General features: G+C 46.1%; 1 protein-coding gene across 1 annotated transcript in view; it reads right to left on the bottom strand.

Moving 5' to 3' along the window:
- Positions 1–19,943, bottom strand: part of JAK3 (Janus kinase 3) — a 482,226-nt gene that overhangs the window by 46,368 nt on the left and 415,915 nt on the right. Inside the window, exons 22-23 of the mRNA XM_075314904.1 lie at positions 5,394–5,511; positions 5,204–5,314 (exon numbers count right to left, since the gene is read on the bottom strand). Coding sequence (XP_075171019.1) covers positions 5,204–5,314; positions 5,394–5,511 — 229 coding nt within the window. The remainder of the gene's footprint in view (positions 1–5,203; positions 5,315–5,393; positions 5,512–19,943) is intronic.

Here is a 19,943-nt window from a genome sequence, read left to right as displayed (position 1 = left end):
GTCTTTTAAAGGGAAAAAACATACCTCTGACATGGAAACAAGGCAAGTGATTCAACAACGAACAAAATCACAAGAACTGTGGTGCAGAAAAATGGTAGCAGGCTTTTTGGACCGATAAGTCAATATGTGAAAAATTGGCAGTAACACAGTGGTCCCCAACCTTTCTGAACCTGAGAGACACATTCAGTCAAATTTAGGTTTGAAAGATAGTCATGAGCCACATCCAGTGCCTTACCCTTCTCCTTCCCCTACATTAGTGACACCATTATACCAATATAATGAAAGTCCAAGCTTCCTCATAGGAGACATACTGATACCTTGTGCCCCCTTTGCTTATAGGCAGTAAATTTACATCCATCTCTTTCCCCATCAGAATATGAACATCAAGACCTGCTCTTTTTGTGAGGTTACCCAGAAAATTCATGTCTGAACACACGCTCTTCATAGCGGTTTGCTAGACTTGGTACTAATGCACCAAAAACATCTATTGCACCAAGCTGGCAGAACGCCGCAAGACAAACATTATAGGCCTGTAAGCCAAATGTTGGTTCCCAAGCCACAGGGAGATAAGACAGATTGTTCGCTGATGGGCTGGAAAGTTGAACAATAATGAGTGTAGCAGGTAACAATAAAGCAGGTAGATGTTGCTGCAAGTTTGAGGCTACATTTCAGCAACTGGAGTTGGTAATTTGGTCAAGATTAGGTGCATCAAAGCTGAGAATTACAGGCAGATACTTACTCATCATGTATTACTATCAGGGAAGTGTCTGATTGGATTCAAATTTAAATATTTTGAAGAAGGGCAATATCTTCAAACATACAGCCAATGTCTTTAAGAATTGTCTTCATCTAACAGAAAAGTAAGGAGTCCTTGAAGCCTTGACATGGGCTCCACAGAGCCCTGATCTCAAGATCATTGACTCAGTGTGGGATTACTTAAAGAGACACAAGGATTTGTGCAACCCTAGATCTTGTACCTTGGGTCCTGGGCCACTTACCTTAGTTGTACTAGGAATAGGGATAGCAAGGGCAAGTTGTCATGGAACGGCTCACCACTGGGTGCTACATAGGGTGCTAAACCTCCATTGTAAGGTCGGGGACAACATCTAGGGCACTGTAGGCCTTGGAGGTTCTCCTGGTTCATCTACGCTTTTTAAATTATATTGTGTTTTTGTAATTCATTACTTTTATGTTGTGTGTCTAAAGGTATATTGTTGTATAGCCCTATTTTTAATATAGTATTAAAAGTAATATCTTAAAATATACAGAGTATATTCTTGAGTTTTGGGTATTTATGACCGTGCGCACTTTCCGTCGTCCTAAATGCAGTTGTAAACTCACGTTTTAGCCTTAATTGATTTTGCCAAAGTTGCCTTTTCCAGAAATTTAGCACAGAAAACGCATGCGTATTTTCCGCGTTTTAGATGCGTTTTCACCGCTTTTTACATGCTTTTTCCCATGCGTTTTGACAGATGCGTTTTGAACATCAAGACACTACTAAATAAAGTTTAAAGAGTCAAACAGAATGAAAAAAAGAGAAAAAAAAAGGGACAAATCTATATTAATGGGAAAAATAAGGGAAAAAGATATATTTAATAAAATTATTGAGGTAATATACATTTTATCGTTAAAATAGCAATACATTTATATTATTCGTAAATTTAATTGTCGGACTATGTGTGTGTGTGTGTAAAGGGACATATCAAATCATTATTTTGATGTCCATAAAGCATGCGTTTTGGTAGTCCAAAACGCATGTTTTCTGGACTGAAAATGCAGATAAAATGCAGGAATTTGGATTTTACTTGCGTTTTGCAACTTCTCATTGACTTCAATGTTAACAAAACGCACCACAAATGGCAAAAACAATTGACAGGGTCCTTTTCTGAACGCATGGTTTTTGACCAAACTTATGCAAATTTTGAGATGCGTTTTGAAACGCAAAGTGCGGACAAGAAATCATGAATTCTCATTGTCTTTAATGGAAAACCAAAACGCATGCATTTGGGCACAAAAACGCTGCAGTTAAAAACGGACCCTAAACGCACCTGAAACGCAGGTGAAAACGGAAAGTGCGCACATAGCCTAATGGTTTATCGGTTATTATTATTTCAGTTATTCAGAGTATCAGGTGGTTTTGGCATGTCCAAGGAAACCAGATTGTCCTATGTAATTGTGAAAAACCTTACATTTATCAAAACGAATTAGGCATGGATTAGTGGCAATTTTTCCTTCACATATGGCTGTTGCCAATGATTAGATTGGTTATACATCTGCCTGCCTACTCATTGTATTCTATACTGTTCTACTGTACCAGTGTGCAGCACCCCCACAGTCAACTATCTACTTTCTGTCTATCATATTATAGCTATACTGTGCTCCTGCAGTTACTGCAGGAGCTGCCAGTACTTACCAGATATCTCCTTGCTTCTCCCATCATATACAAACCTATGCGATTGCTGCTGGTGCCACGGTCAGTGCTGATGGCCACACATTGACTGCCTGTCAAATGTGTTCTATAGTTACTATATGCTGTACTGATTTTGCTAGTGCTGCCAATGCTGGCATTACACAGCTGGACATCTTCTTGCCTGTCATATGCTATTTTGATGCCCTGGCCTATCAGGTCGTCACAGGGTATTGTGCAATCTGCCCTTCAGCACAGTATCCAAGTCTTCCTTGGTTACGGATCCCTGTTCTTTGGTGTTCCTAAGATCAAAGCCATTCAAAACCCTAGGAACACTTTGCACCACACCCACCAGACACACCATTGGGGGGCCTGAAGGGAATAGGGTCGTCCATTTGGGGGGTTGGTTGGGGAAAGTGAAAAAGTGAGTGGAGAAGTGAAAAGGAGTGGAAGGAGTAGGAGGTAAAGTGTGACTCTCTGAGAGGGAGAGGTCACCGGTGTGGAGCAGGGCTCCTGAAGACTACTAGGTGGCAGACGTTGGTCTGGGCCTGGTAGGAGCTGGAAGTCCGGTCGCAGGGGATCGTGTCAAGGGGCATGGATTGCCGAGGAGGGCAGCCGGGGGCCTTGAGACATCTCCGGGCAGGGGCCAGGGCACGACGGGGTACACAGACCTTATGCCGGAAAGTAGCTTCAAGCGTTCTGGTAATTTACCCGACGGGGTGAAGTCTTCAAGATTCATCCCTCACCCACTCCAAAATTGGGGTACTAGCGTACCGATGGGATAGAACTTTTCCCAAAAACACAGTCCATCAAATCCCAAGCGTGAAAACTGAGAGCAAGCTCACTCCGTTGCCATACGAGTGAGCGGGACCCGATTAGCTCCAGGTACAAACAGTGAAGAAGGTGCCATGGAAAAGGTCACAGGCTAACAAGCAACACCAAGGGCACGGATCCAAGCGTGCTCCCTCCTTGCTGCAGCGGTGCTCAGAATTCTGGTTTACAAGCTGTCGGTGTCAGTATTCTTGGATTGAGTGAGTACGCAGAAACCCTTTCCTTTCCCAATGGCACCCCTTTACTGCCATCACCGGGTCCTGGGGCACAACCCCCTACCCACGGAGGGATTAGACACCTTGCTGCCACACCACCACCACCGGGCTCCCCAACTGCAGCAGTGGTATTCCACCTTACCACGCACCATGGGTGGCGTTACGAACTTCCTAATCCCCTGTACATAATCCCCCTTTTTAAATTCGAGTGTCCGCACGACCCTCGGGTCCGGAGACCCCTCGAGCCACTGCAGTTCCGGACCCGAGTGACTCGGCCGCTGACACGGGGGCGGTACACTATACTGTACATTCATATTCCATCATATTCTATAATGTATTGCTACTGCTGCCACTGCTGATACACAGCCACACACCTCCTGACTGTCAATTGTGTTCTATAGCTATGTGACGCCCTGGCCTATCAGGTTGTCACAGGGTATTGTGCAATCTGCCCTTCTGCATCATATCCACCTCCTCCTTGGTTACGGGTCCCTGACCTTTTGTGTTGCTAAGAACAAGCTAATCAAAACCCTAGGAACACTCTGCACCACACCCACCAGACACACCAGTGGACAGCCTGAAGGGAATAGGGCTGGCCACTTTGGAAGTTGGTTAAGGGGAGGTCAGGAGTGTTAGGAGACAGTTAGTGTGGAGTGACTCTCGAGAGGAGAGGTCAGGAGCTGGGCTCCTCGTATACTAGGTGGCAGACGTTGGTCTGGGCCTGTTAGGAGCTGGACCCCGGTCGCAGGGGACCGTGACAAAGAGCATGGACTGTCGAGGAGGACAGTCGGCGGCCTTGTGCCATCACCGGGCAGGGGCCAGGGCACGACGGGGTACGTGGACCCCAGGCCAGGAAGTGGCTTCAGATGTCCTGGTTCTCCACCCGCTCTAAAATCGGGGTACTAGCGCAACGAGGGGGATAAGACTTTCCCACTGCATAGTCCAGAAAATCCCAAGCGTGAACCCTGAGAGCAAGCTCACTCCGTTAGGCATACGGGTGAGCGGGACCCGTTCAGTTTTAAGCTGAAAGGGACCAGCTACAGAAAGAGGTGCCAAGGTCAAGGTCACAGGCTAAAAGCAACACCAACGGGCATGGGATCCAGGCGTTCTCCCTCCCTGCTGCAGTGGCATCAAGAACTTTGGTTTACCACAGTTGTCAGCGTTATTGGATTGAGTGAGTACACAATTAACCCTTACCGGCCTGACGGCACCTCCCCAACACCATCACCGAGTCCCGGGGCATCCTCCCTACCCATGGAGGGGTTAAACACCTGGCTGCTCACACCATCGCCACTGGGTACTCCCAGCTGCAGCGGTGGTACTTCACCCTTACCACACACGACGGGTGGCATCACGAACTTTCCACACCGTCCCCTGTACATAGCCCCCCTTGATTCAAGTGGCCGCATGACCCCCGGGTCCGGAGACCCCTCGAGCCACCGCGGATCCGGATCAGAGCAGCCCGGCTGCTGATGCGGGGGAGGCACAGCTACACTGTACTGCTGCAGTGCGGACTACCAATGCTGGCCCTATTCCCCTATCACATCATTCTATATGGTTGCTGCTATTGCTGATAAACAGCCACACATCTTTTACTTGTCCATTGTGATCTATAACTATATTATATCTCTGATGGGAACCACACCCTGTTACAGTATACATAAAGCTGAAACTTCTTGCAAAAAGCAATCATTTTTTACACAGCTTTCTAAACAGTCATTGTCTAAGTACGTGTTCTGAATGTGCTTACCTTCACTGGGCAGCTGGGTGGAGAACCCAGTCTTCTATCAGCTCGTAACAGTTCCACAAGTCCACAAACCGTTTGCTGGGAATTGTGAGGTCCCATCATATGACGGTATTGCTATAAAAATAAAAAAATAAATTACAAAAATGTTTACTATGATTTTTGTTGAATTTTCTTTAATCTGTCAGTGTCTTACAGCTGAGGGACTGCAGCTTCTTTCACAATATGTAAACAGCTCATAGAGTAGCACCCCAAAACTCCAGACATCTGATTCTCGGGAGTAAATATTATCTGAAAGGGATTCTGGTGCATGCCTGAGAGAAGAAAAAATAATGATATCCATTTAGTGGGTTATGTGACAACACAACATACCAAGTAATATTTGAATGGAATATCAAAACGAGCCTCCTGTGTAGATGGCAATTACCTTTTTTAATTGCCTTATTTTTTTGGCAGTATTCTGATGGTATTGTCTATGGGCTATATTATACCAGACTCTGACACTCCGCTATGAATATCTTTTATCAACGATACTTTCATCCCTATGAATATAATTTCATCATTTTTCTTAAAGGAGGTTAACTTATTAGTCTTATTTATTTTTAATTATTTATTACATTTATTAAATAACTGGCAAAGTGATTTATAGTTTTTTTCCCTAATATAAAAATTATTTTCCCATCATCTTTTTGTTGAAGAAGGTGGATACTAGATTAAAACATAACTATTATTTTTCATCGGTTAACAAAAATGTTTTTTATTCAATATAACAAATATTATATAATATTACAATATAATGTTACAATATAACAAATAAGTATTCCTTTATGTATAACTGGACATACAAAAATTCATAGAACAATCATTAGATATAACCCCCTTGTGCCTTTTATTTTTCAAGTCACCGCTAATTCAGCTGAAGTTATTCTCAAAGCCCAAAAGGATGATTCTGGAAACCAAGGCAATGAAAGAGTAATGAAAATTTAAGTAATTATGTCCAGCATCTAAAAGTTAATAAAGTAAAAGGACCTATCACAAGGTCAAAGGTGGCTGTTTTTTTTTCTTATTATTTTATTCCTGCTTCTTCATGGAGTGAGTATTCAATTTTGTAAATCATTTTAAATCCACAATGTAGTTCCAGAGATGAGGGACTTTTTATTTAGTATAAGGGTATGGTTCCACTTGCGCATAGCTTCCGATGCGAGAGCTTTGAATGCGATACGCTAATGACTCTCTGCTGCGAGCGTCAGCCAAGGGTCATGCGACTGTGATGCCATCTTATCACAGCTGCAAAGAAGCTTCTCCCTGGCTTGTCTCTGCGTATATTGCACTGCACTCGGATGACATGCAAGTACAGTGCAATGTTTCACACGCTGCCATAGACTTGTATGGGTGCACGTGAGCCGAGACTTGCTGCCAAACGCAGCGTGTTGCGATTCATTTTTCATACCACTATGGCATGACAAATCAATCACAGATGGACACTGCCCCATGGTTTTGCACTAGAGTGAGAGCAATCCGATGTTTTATCGGATTGCACTCGTCCGTACAAAACGCTAGTGGAACTGAGCCCTGATAGAAAGTCCAGCTCACCATGCAAGTATCCACATTCTGTTCAGAGTTCGGACAGGCGCTCCGCCTGAATTCAGCATAGAAAGAAAACAACGTCTGGCTCAAGGAACAAGTTCTTCTTTATTTCTTTTAAATATTAATACATGGGACATTACATTAATATACAAAATTGCTATGGTAGCATCTGCAATCATAGCGTTTTTATAAATTAGTGTAATGTCCCATGTATTATTGAAAAAATTAAAATCTTTTTTATTGAGCCGGACATCATTTACTTTTGATGTTTTTTATTTAGTGCTAATTTTACCAAAGTGGTGAGGCTTACAGGATTTTCTGCAGCGTATCTTTAGGAGGCTTTGAATTATTAATCTGTGAGCAACACCCCCTTGATAAAAAGCAAGAAAAATAAACACTAGTGATGAGCGAGTACTAAAAAGCTCGGGTGCTCGAAGCTCGGGCCGAGCCTCCCAAGATACTCGTGTACTCGGCCCGAGCAACGAGCCCAATGTTATCCTATGGGAGACCCGAGTATTTTTGTGAAATGACCTCCCGGCAGCATGGAGAAACCCTAAAAATGGCACAAAAGTCTCAGAAGAGTGCTCAAATGACATGGCAACAGCATGGGGAAGACCCCTTGAAGCATTTATCACTCAAAAGTCACAGCTGTGAACAATTTTGTCCGCGTTTTACGCCATTTTTACGGACTCACCAGAAAACCTTCCAAAATGACCCCAAAATGATTTTTCATGGCGGAAATGTTAAGGGCACATACCCAATAGTGAGATAGATCTGGTGTATGTTACTTTTTGAGATTAATACATGAAAGATTTTACGTGAAAACATTGTGTGGCACTCCGATGTCCCTGAGAAGAGACGTACATGAAGGCCTCTTGAGTCTAATGTGCCCATTTTGAGGAAGTGAGTCTTTGTAGTATTTTCCTTTGCCAGGGCAGTCCAAAATTGTGAGGTTCACCAATGCCCCTGCATACAGACGTGCATGAGGGCCTCAAAACATTAAGTGTCCATTGTCAGGAAGTGGGTGTATTATAGTATAGCCCTTAGGCAGGGCAGCCAAAAATTGGGAGGCTCCACATTGTCCCTGGATAGAGACGTGCATGATGGCCTTTAAACCTGAAGTGCCCATTGTAAGGAAGTGGGTCTATTTCAGTATAGCCCTTTGCCAGGGCAGCCAAAAATTGGGAGGCTCCACGTTGTCCCTGGGTAGAGACGTGCATGATGGCCTCAAAACATTAAGTGTCCATTTTAAGGAAGTGGGTGTATTTCAGTATAGCCCTTAGGCAGGGCAGCCAAAAATTGGGAGGCTCCACATTGTCCCTGGGTAGAGACGTGCATGAGGGCCTCAAAACATTAAGTGTCCATTTTAAGGAAGTGGGTGTATTTCAGTATAGCCCTTTGCCAGGGCAGCCAAAAATTGGGAGGCTCCACATTGTCCCTGGGTAGAGACGTGCATGAGGGCCTCAAAACATTAAGTGTCCATTTTAAGGAAGTGGGTGTATTTCAGTATAGCCCTTAGGCAGGGCAGCCAAAAATTGGGAGGCTCCACGTTGTCCCTGGGTAGAGACGTGCATGAGGGCCTCAAAACATTGTTCCCATTGCAAAGGAGCGGGTCTCCTGTCGTTGTAATGTCCATTCTGCAAAGAATGGGCGAAAAAATTTACCACTGGGGGTATACCTGAAACAAAGACCTAACTATTGTAACGGTCATCATGATGGCGCATGAGGAGAAGGAGGAGCAGTCCAGCGATTATCCAAAGTCGAGAAGTGTACCCATGGGTGAGTGGAGGTACATGGCAAACTTTAAATTCCGCTCTCATTTGCTGGTGGTGTGGTGAAGTCTGGCCCAATCCAACCCTTGTTCATCTTTATCAGAGTCAGCCTGTCAGCATTTTCAGTTGACAGGCGGGTGCGTTTATCTGTAATGATTCCACCTGCGGCACTAAAAACACGCTCTGACAAAACGCTAGCAGCAGGGCAGGCCAGGACTTCCAAGGCGTAGAGAGCCAATTCATGCCACGTGTCCAGCTTGGATACCCAATAATTGTAAGGCACAGAGGAATGTCGGAGTACAGTTGTTCGATCTGCAAGGTACTCCTTCAGCATCTGGGCAAACTTAGGATTTCTTGTGGCACTACCCCGCACCTCAAGGGCTGTGGTACGTGAGGGGCTGAGAAAACTGTCCCACATCTTAAAGACTGTTCCCCTACCTCTGGCGGATTGGACTTGTGCCTCTCTCGGCTGTACGCCTCGGTTGTCCACTGATTCCTGACCTATGCCGCTAGCGTTTTGTGAGGGGAATGCTTTGCCTACTTCCGTGAGTATGGCCTTCCGAAACTGCTGCATTTTGGTTGACCTCTCCTCCACGGGAATAAGAGACAAAAAGTTCTCCTTGTAGCGTGGGTCTAACAGTGTTACCAACCAGTAATGATTGTCGGCCAAGATGTTCTTAACGCGAGGGTCACGAGACAGGCAGCTTACCATAAAGTCAGCCATGTGCGCCAGACTCTTAACAGCCAGGACTTCAGTAGCCTGACCAACAAGATGACTGAACATGCTGTCCTCCTCCTCCTCCTCCTCCTCCTCCTCATCTACCCTGTCCTCTGGCCAGCCACGCTGAATCGAGGATATGACTGGTGTGCATGTCATATCCTCAATTTGGCCGGAGAGTTGCTCCATGTCTTCATCCTCCTCCTCGTCATAGTCCTCCACTGCACGTTGTGATGAGACGAGGCTGGGCTGTGTGTTATCACCCACACCCACTACTGTTTCTTGCTGCAACTCATCGCGCTCCGCCTGCAATGCATCATGTTTGTTTTTCAGCAGGGACCGTTTTAGAAGGCAGAGTAGCGGTATGGTGACGCTAATAATGGCGTCATCACCACTCACCATCTTGGTGGAGTCCTCAAAGTTTTGGAGGATGGTACATAGGTCTGACATCCATCTCCACTCCTCAGGTGTTATGTGTGGAGTTTGACCCATTTCCCGACGGCTTAGGTGATGCAGGTACTCAACAACTGCCCTCTTCTGCTCACATATCCTGACCAACATGTGCAGAGTTGAATTCCAACGCGTGGGGACATCACACACCAGTCTGTGAGCCGGAAGATGCAAACGGCGCTGAAAGCCGGCAAGGCCGGCTGAAGCAGTAGGTGACTTTCGAAAATGTGCAGACAGGCGGCGAACTTTTACCAGCAGATCAGACAGCTCTGGGTATGACTTTATAAACCGCTGAACCACGAGGTTGAGCACATGGGCCACGCATGGAACATGTGTCAGCTGGCCTCGCCTCAAAGCCGCCACCAGGTTCCGGCCATTGTCACAAACGACCTTTCCTGGCTTTAGGTTCAGAGGTGTGAGCCAGTGATCTGCCTGCTGTTTCAGAGCTGTCCACAGCTCTTCTGCATTGTGGGGTTTGTCACCTATGCAGATTAGCTTCAGCACAGCCTGTTGCCGCTTCGCCGAGGCAGTGCTGCAGTGCTTCCAGCTTGTGACTGGTGTGGAGGGCACAGTGGATGAGGATGCGCAGGAGGAGGAGGAGGCTGAAGAGCATGACATTCCGGAGCTGTAGAGTGTGGGTGAAACACTGACTGAGGTAGGGCCTGCAAACCTTGGTGTGGGAAGGACGTGTTCCGTCCCTCGCTCAGACTGGGTCCCAGCTTCCACAATATTAACCCAGTGTGCCGTCAACGAGATGTAGCGGCCTTGCCCACAAGCACTTGTCCACGTGTCTGTGGTTAGGTGGACCTTGGGTGAAACAGCGTTGTTCAGGGCACGTGTGATGTTTTGTGACACGTGGTTATGCAACGCGGGGACGGCACACCGGGAGAAATAGTGGCGGCTGGGGACCGAGTAACGTGGGACAGCTGCCGCCATCAGGTCACGGAATGCTTCTGTCTCCACCAGCCTAAAAGGCAACATTTCCAGCGCAAGCAGTCGCGAAATGTTAGCATTTAGAACTGTGGCATGTGGGGTGTTGGCAGTGTATTTGCGCCTGCGTTCAAAGGTTTGCTGAATGGATAACTGAACGCTGCGCTGGGACAAGGACGTGCTTGATGATGGTGTTCTTTCTGCGTAGGCAACTGCAGGTGCAGGAGTGGAGGAGGCTTGTTCGCAGGCAGCATGGACAGAGGATTGGCTCGCATGCACAACCAGCGAAGACGTAGCAGTGACATCAGCAAGCACTGCTCCTCGACTCTGTTGTACTTCCCACAAAGTCGGGTGCTTGGCTGACATGTGCCTGATCATGCTGGTGGTGGTCAGGCTGCTAGTTTTGGTACCCCTGCTGATGCTGGCACGGCAGGTGTTGCAAATGGCCTTTTTTGAATCATCTGGATCCAACTTAAAAAACTGCCAGACTCGTGAAGACCTAACATTTGTACAGGCACCTTGTGTCGTCGTGTTGTTCCGGGGAACGGTTGCCTGACTTATGCCTGGGGCCACCACCCTGCTTCTTACTGCCTGTTGTGATGCTACGCCTCCCTCCCCCTGTGCACTGCTGTCCTCGCTCTGCATATCCTCCTGCCAGGTTGGGTCAGTTACTGGATCATCCACCACGTCGTCTTCCTCTTCCGCACCCTGCTCCTCCTCCTGACTTGCTGACAATTGTGTCTCATCATCGTCCACCATTTGTTGAGACACGTTGCCAACTTCGTGAGAACGTGGCTGCTCAAATATTTGGCCATCTGTACAGACGATCTCCTCATGACCCACTTCAATATGAGCTGGCGAGAGGCCAGAATGTGTGAATGGAAACGTGAACAGCTCTTCCGAGTGTCCAAGTGTGGGATCATTAATGTCCGAGGAGGACGTGTACTCAGCCTGGTGGTAGGAAGGAGGATCAGGTTCAGAAATGTGCGGTGCAGTATCACGGCTACTGACACTTGACCGTGTGGAAGACAGAGTGTTTGTGGTGGTGCCAATCTGACTGGAAGCATTATCCGCTATCCAACTAACAACCTGTTGACACTGGTCTTGGTTCAAGAGCGGTGTACTGCTGCGGTCCCCAAGAATTTGGGACAGGACGTGCGAGCGACTAGATGTGGCCCTTTGTTGTGGCGAAATTAGAGCTTGCCCACGACCTCGGCCTCTGCCTGCACCACCATCACGTCCACTTCCTTGTTCCTTGCCAATGCCCTTGCGCATTTTGCAATGCTGTGCACTGCTGACGTGTATATTCACTACTTGTGCGTTATATCAAAGTTTCTGGAAATTGCACACAAGTGCACCTGTACGCTGCCACCGACAGGCACACACGTGCGGTTTTTAAATGCAAGCACGGACGCACTAAGAACCTAACACAGGTTTTAGGAGCAAAAATTAAGAACTCTGACACTATCAGCCACTGCTGACTGACGTGTATTATACACTACACTTGTGCGTTATATAATAGTTTGGTAAAAACGCACACCAGTGCACCTGTACGCTGCCACCAACAGGCACACACGTGCGGTTTTAAAAACCAAGCACGGACGCAATAATAACCTAACACAGGTTTTAGGAGCAAAAATTAAGAACTCTGACACTATCAGCCACTGCTGACTGACGTGTATTATACACTACACTTGTGCGTTATATAATAGTTTGGTAAAAACGCACACCAGTGCACCTGTACGCTGCCACCAACAGGCACACACGTGCGGTTTTAAAAACCAAGCACGGACGCAATAATAACCTAACACAGGTTTTAGGAGCAAAAATTAAGAACTCTGACACTATCAGCCACTGCTGACTGACGTGTATTATACACTACACTTGTGCGTTATATAATAGTTTGGTAAAAACGCACACCAGTGCACCTGTACGCTGCCACCAACAGGCACACACGTGCGGTTTTAAAACCAAGCACGGACGCAATAATAACCTAACACAGGTTTTAGGAGCAAAAATTAAGAACTCTGACACTATCAGCCACTGCTGACTGACGTGTATTATACACTACACTTGTGCGTTATATAATAGTTTGGTAAAAACGCACACCAGTGCACCTGTACGCTGCCACCAACAGGCACACACGTGCGGTTTTAAAAACCAAGCACGGACGCAATAATAACCTAACACAGGTTTTAGGAGCAAAAATTAAGAACTCTGACACTATCAGCCACTGCTGACTGACGTGTATTATACACTACACTTGTGTGTTATATAATAGTTTGGTAAAAACGCACACCAGTGCACCTGTACGCTGCCACCAACAGGCACACACGTGCGGTTTTAAAAACCAAGCACGGACGCAATAATAACCTAACAGGTTTTTTTGGGGAGCGACAATTACAGTACAGACAAGTCAGACACTATCTGGACTGTTTTACACTGTGTACACCAGCCCCAGATATGAAGGCTGGTATACGGTCACCACTACCCTGCCTGCCTGCCTGCCTGTATACTGCTACAATAGTCCTGACAAGGACTCTTTTGGTCACTAGCCTGTATTCAGACCTGGCTATACCCTGCCTGTATATAGCAACAATAGTCCTGAGAAGGACTCTGCTACTGTACGCCGACCTGGCTATACCCTGCCTGCCTGTATACAACTAGAATAGTCCTGAGAAGGACTTTTGGTCACACTGTTTGCAGCCCTGCAACTGAAAAAGCTATAAAGGGCCGCAAAGCTTTCCCTGAATCAGCGACACTCTCCCTACACTCACTGTCAGAATAGCTGTGAGCAGAGCACAGCGCGCCGGCCTATATAAAGGCTCGGTGACGCTGTGCAGGCCGGCCAATCACTGCAATTCCACAACTAACAGGGCTGTGGCATTGCAGTGGTCTGCCAGCCAATCCCTGCATGAGGGCTGGCTCTCAAAAGAGCGCCAACATGCAGAAATGAAGACCACGAGTAAAGCACGAGTATCGCGAGATTACTCGGTCCCCGCCGAGCAGCCCGAGTACAGTGATACTCGTGCGAGTACCGAGTAGTGACAAGCATGCTCGCTCATCACTAATAAACACTACATTAAAAGGTCCATCCATATCACTAAAACAAGATGTCTGATTAAACAAAGCAGAAAACCCAGGGGAGCAATAGGAATAAAATAAGTTCAAAAACTGACCACTTTAGGTAGACTAATGCCTCAATTCACAGTATAGTTATAAACTTGCACTTGATAATGGTAATGCACAGTGCCCCAAGATGACCCTAAACTTTAGAATTGAAATGCCAGTAAAGCTCCAAGTAAATATGTATTATTAAACCCTTACATAAATATTCTAAAGCGGTGTAGTTTTCACATTGGGGTCTCTTCTTGGGGTTTTCCACTTTACTGATTGTGCTGAAGCTTTGGCAAAGTAACATGGCTCCCAAAATACAATCCAGCAAAATGTATGCTCTCGAAGCCAATTGGATCTACATCCTTTCTGAGCTCTGCAATGTGCCTAAAGAGCAGCCAACATCCACATGTATGGCATTTAACAATTTACAGATTGTACGTCTCCATAAGCACAAACTGGGCACAATTTATCGGGCACTAAAAATCGCCATGATTACAATATTTTTTTCTGTGCAACATGCCAATTTCCTGAAAACATCTGTGGGGACAAAGGGATCAATACAACTGTATCTCTAGTACAAGGGAGCACAAGAGCATAAGAAACGTTGCAATATATCTCATTAAGACATCTGCTTCTTTCCCTTCCTGGATTGATCTTTCACTTTCAATGCTAGGGTAAAAAATTCTTCAGTCAACACAGATTTCTCCATTACTGAAACAGAAGATGACAGTTGGTGCTCATAAAGTTCTATGGAAGGAAAGAGAATTATGAGAGTCTTGAGTAAGAGCTAGAGAAGACAAAGGCATTCTGCTGCAAGTTCTCCTGGAGCAACAGCTACATTTTAAAGTTAATATTCCTACAAAAAATTAGACTCTACACATTTATATCTTTCAAAATATATTTGTCTCTTTAGTTTAGCAATAAATATTGTTTTATTAGAATACAGTACGTGAGTAGTAAAGGAAAGAGCAAATCCTTAGTAACACATGGGACTAATTCTTGCGAACAATAGATATTCACAGGGGGGGGCAATGAGAATAATAATAACCCTATAAAAAGCACAGGTAAAAAAAAAAATATTTTTCCTTTGTACCGCCCAAGTTAGGTAAAAAATGTGCTGTGTGCAACAAGATTTAGATTATTTACATTGAAGCATGCTGTTATCTCAAATGGACACTAGATGGCACAAGTGCCTATACATACATTAACTATGGATTCTCAGCCAGTCTCCCATGCTAGGCCTAAAACTGCATAGCAGCTGCAACCTGCCAAGGGCAGACACATTTAGCTAATGTGACGCCCTGGCCTATCAGGTTGTCACAGGGTATTGTGCAATCTACCCCTCTGTGCAATATCCACCTCCTCCTTGGTTACGGGTCCCTAACCAATGGTGTTGCCAAAACCAGCTAATCAAAATCCTCTGCACCACACCCACTAGAAACACTAGTGGACGGCCTGAGTGGAATAGGGTCGCCCAAGTGCAGGGTTGGTTAAGGGGAGGTCAGGAGTGTCAGGAGTCAGTCAGTGAGAGTCAGAGGAAGGAGGAGTGTAGTGTTGGAGGTGAAAGTGAGAGGAGGTCAGGAGCTGGGCTCCTTGGAAGTTACTAGGTAGCAGACATTGGTCTGGGCCTGGTAGGAGCTGGACCCCCTGGTAACAGGGGATCATGACAAGGGGCACGGCATTGTCGTGGAGGACAGCCAGCGGCCTTGTACCATCACCGGCTGGGACCAGGGCACGACAAGGTACGTGGACTCTAGGTCAGGGAGTAGCTTCAGGCAACCTGACGATTTGCCCGACGAGAACGGAGCCTTCAAGATCCTCTCTCCACCCGCTCCAAAATCGGGGTACTAGCGCAATGAGAGGGATAGGACTTTCCACAAATACGGTCCAATGCGCACATTACTACAAGATGGGGACAAGAGAAGGCACATTACTACAGGATAAGGACGAAGATGGGCACATTACTACAGGATGTGGACCAGGATGGGCATATTACTACAGGATGAGGACCAGGATGGGCACATTTTTACAGGATGGGGACAAGGATGGGCGCATTACTACAGGATGTGGATCAGGATGGGCACATTACTAGAGGATGAGGACCAGGATGGGCTCATTGCTACAGGATGGAGAACATTACTACAAGAAGAGGACAAGGATGAGACACATTACAATAAGATGGGGCTAAGTATAAGCACATTACTACAAGAAGAGAACATGCAAGGGCACATAACTACAGGATAGGCACAAGGATGGACATATTACCACAGGATGGGGCACATTACAGGATGGGCACATTACTAAAGGATGAGCACAAGGATGGGGCACATTACTACAGGATAAGGACAAGGATGGGCCTATTACTACAGGATGGGGACAAGGATGTGCACATTACTACAGGATGAGGACCAGGATGGGCATATTACTACAGGATGAAGACAAGGATGGCCCATTACTACAGGATGGTCTCAAGGAAGAGCACATTACTACAAGATGAAGACCAGAATGGCCATATTACTACAAGATGAGGACCATGATGGGCACATTACTACAGGATGGGTACAAGCATGGACATATTACCACAGGATGAGCACAAAGATGGAGATATTACCACAGGATGTGCACATTACTACAAGATGGGCACAAGGATGGGGTACATTACTATACGATGAAGACCAAGATGGGCACATTACTACAGAATGAGGACCAGGATGGCCACAATACTACAGGATGATGACCAGGATGAGCCCATTACTACAGGATGGGGACAACGATACACACAATACTACAGCATGGGGACAAGGATGGGCAAATTACTACAGGATGAGGACCAGGATAGGCACATTACTACACGATGAGGAACAGGAAGGGCACATTACTGCTATAAGGGGACAAGGATGAGGCACATTACAGTAAGATGGTGCCAAGGATGAGCACATTACTACAGGATGAGGACCAGGATGGGCTCATTACTACAGAATGCGGACAAGGATGAAGCACATTACTGCAAGATGGGGCCAAGGATGAGCACATTACTACAGTATGCAGAACATGATGGACACATTACTACAGGATGATGACAAGGATTGGTATATTACTACAGGATGAGGACCAGGATAGGCACATTACTACAGGATGAGGACTGGGATGGTCCCATTACTACAGAATAAAGACCAGGATGGGCCCATTACTACACTATGGGGACAAGGATGTGCACATTACTACAAGAAGGGGACAAGGATGAGGCAGATTATAATGCGATGGTGCCATGGATGGGCACATTATTACCGGATGAAGACCAGGATGGGCACATTACTACAGGATGGGGACAACGATGCGCACATTACTACAGGATGGGGATAAGAATGGGCACTTTACTACAGGATAAGGACCAGGATGGGCACATTGCTACAGGAGGAGTACCAGAATAGGCACATAACTACAGGATTGGGACCAAGATGGGCATATTACTTCAAGAAGGGGACAAGGATGAGGCACATTACAGTAAGATGGTTCCAAGGATGTGCACATTACTACATGATAGGGATCAGGTTGAGCACATTACTACAGCATGGGGACAAGGATGAGGCACTGTCAGGACTCTGGTTTTTCTGTTTATCCTTTTTGGGCTTTTTGCCCTTTTCCAAGATGGTGTCCCCTGCTTCATTCTTTTCCATGTGTTCTGCATTCTCTTGCCTTTTTTATCCAGTCCAGCCTCTAGTCCTCTGCTTGATTATTCTGCCTGGTTTCCTCCTAGTGGTGTCTCAAGTTTCTGCATCTACCCCAGCAAAGTCTGTGTGACTCGCCTGTTGTAGCTCATCAGAGGTTCTGCCAACTTCTGCCCTCCTGTTGCTTCCTGCTTCTGATGCCTAGCCCCTGCTGTGGTTCTTGCCTGATCAACCTTGTTTTCACGTAAGCCGGATTGCTCTGCTACTTGTTTTTTTAGACACAAATTGCTCTGCTACTTGTTTTTTGGACACTCGCAAATTGCTCTGCTACTTGTTTTTTGCACTTGTTTATCCCGTGTGTTACAATATAAACTTTATTATCAGCTATAAACTGGGTTAAGTTGTGTAATTGCTCCACACAAAGATTCCGGAGTAATCCATTATAATTGTTACAGGCACATTACTACAAGATGGGGACAAGGATGGGCACATTACTACAGGATAGGGACCAGGATAGGTTCATTAGTTACTACAGGATGGGGACAAGAATGAGGCACATTACCTCAAGATGGGGACAAGGATGAGCAGATTCCTATAGGATTGAAATAAGGATGAGCACATTACTAAAAGGGGACAAGAATGGGCATATTACTAAAGAATGGGGACCAGGATGGGGCACATTGCTACAAGAAGGGGAACAGGATGAGGGACATTACTAAAAGATGAGGACTAGGATCGGCACACTACTACAGGATGAGGAGCCGGATGGGGCACATTACTACAGGATGAGGATCAGGGTGCTGATATTACTACAGGATGGGGACAAGGATGGGGCACATTAATACAAGAAGGGGACAAGGATGGACACACTGAGCTTTCTCTAGCTGGGGCCAGTGATATGAAGGCGAGTGGAGGTGGGGAAGATCAGGACCCAGAGGTAGGTAGCTGGGTAACAGTTAGAAGAAGAGGTAGGGGGAAAAGTGTCAGGGAGCCTAGTCCTGACCTGGCACAACCTAGTAAATATGCCTGTTTAGCTGATATTTTTAATGAAGGGCCAGGGCTAGGGTCACTACAGCAGGACGTTGCTCTTAGCAACCAGGAAAACGACTGCTGTAAGAAGGAGGGAAATAGAGGTGCAGCAAAGGCCAGACAGATGTTGGTGGTAGGCAGGGTCATCTGTCGCCAAGACCGTGAATGCCGAACAGTGTGTTGTCTGCCGGGTCCTCGGGTTCATGAAAAAAAAAATTTTTCGGTCTAATATAGCGCAATAAGGATATATGCTGATATTAGTTATTTAAACTTTATTAATTAGGCGCTCCTATTATTACAACGCGTTTCGGCGGAATTGCTTTCATCAGGTAAAATAGGAGCAGTGATGAAAGCATGAAATTAGACCTAAAAATTTTTTTTTTCATATACCCCCTCCCCATTGGGAATCGGTAATAGCTGCAAAGGACCTGCTGACATATCAAAAAATCCAGCTGGTAGCTGGAGGTTTGAAGGAAAAAAACCTGAATTCCATGGTGCCGGTGGAAATCAGTAGCTGACAACGTTACCCCAAATCTAGACTCCTGAAGCCTGGTTACAGGATCTGTTCGGAGGAACTCCAGACTGATAAGCTTACACTGAAGTTGTGCGGAGGCGCACAACCAACAAAGGTGAGCAATTCTAATATTTTAAACGCTAAAAGGATTCCACGGGTGCTTCTCATAGTGCGCTTGTTTTATCTATTTAAGGGTCCTCGGGTTCGGCATATTGTAGATCGGATAGACAGATTGCTGGGTGGGGCTGGGGAAAACCCAGCGGTCATGGTGCACATTGGTACTAATGACAAAGTTAGAGGCAGGTGGAAGGTCCTTAAAAATGATTACAGGGAACTAGAAGAGAAGCTGAAGTCCAGGACCTCCAAGGTGGTGTTTTCAGAAATACTACCGTTGCCACGAGCGTCACTAGAAAGACAGCGGGAGCTTAGGGAGATAATACGTGGCTTAAAAATTGGTGCAGGAAGGAAGAGTTCGAGTTCATGGAGAACTGGGCCAACTTCTCAGTCGGCTACAGGCTCTACGGTAGGCACGGGCTGCACCTCAATTGGGAGGGTGCAGCTGTGCTGGGGAGAAAATGGTCAGACGGATGGAGGAGCTTTTAAACTAGGATCTGGAGGGAGGGAGGGTAGTGGAGCAAAAAAGGGGATAGATAGAGACAGTGAGACGGTAGGGGTCAATGAAGGATTAGGGGGGAATGGGACATGCAAGGAACGTAGGGAGGCTAGGAGTAATAAAGGTGTTAATAGTATTAAATGTCTACTGGCAAATGCAAGAAGTCTTGCAAACAAAATGGATGAATTGGAGACTCTTATGTCAACCATGGATTATGATGTGGTGGGCATTACGGAAACCTGGCTGGATGAAAGCCATGACTGGGTGACAAACATACAGGGTTATAGTACATTTAGGAAAGACAGGAAAGACAAAAGAGGTGGTGGGGTGTGCATATTTATCAAATCT

Source organism: Anomaloglossus baeobatrachus, chromosome 1, assembly GCF_048569485.1.
Source record: "Anomaloglossus baeobatrachus isolate aAnoBae1 chromosome 1, aAnoBae1.hap1, whole genome shotgun sequence".
In the NCBI taxonomy this organism is placed as follows: Eukaryota; Metazoa; Chordata; class Amphibia; order Anura; family Aromobatidae; genus Anomaloglossus; species Anomaloglossus baeobatrachus.
This window is presented reverse-complemented; position numbering and strand designations above follow the sequence as displayed.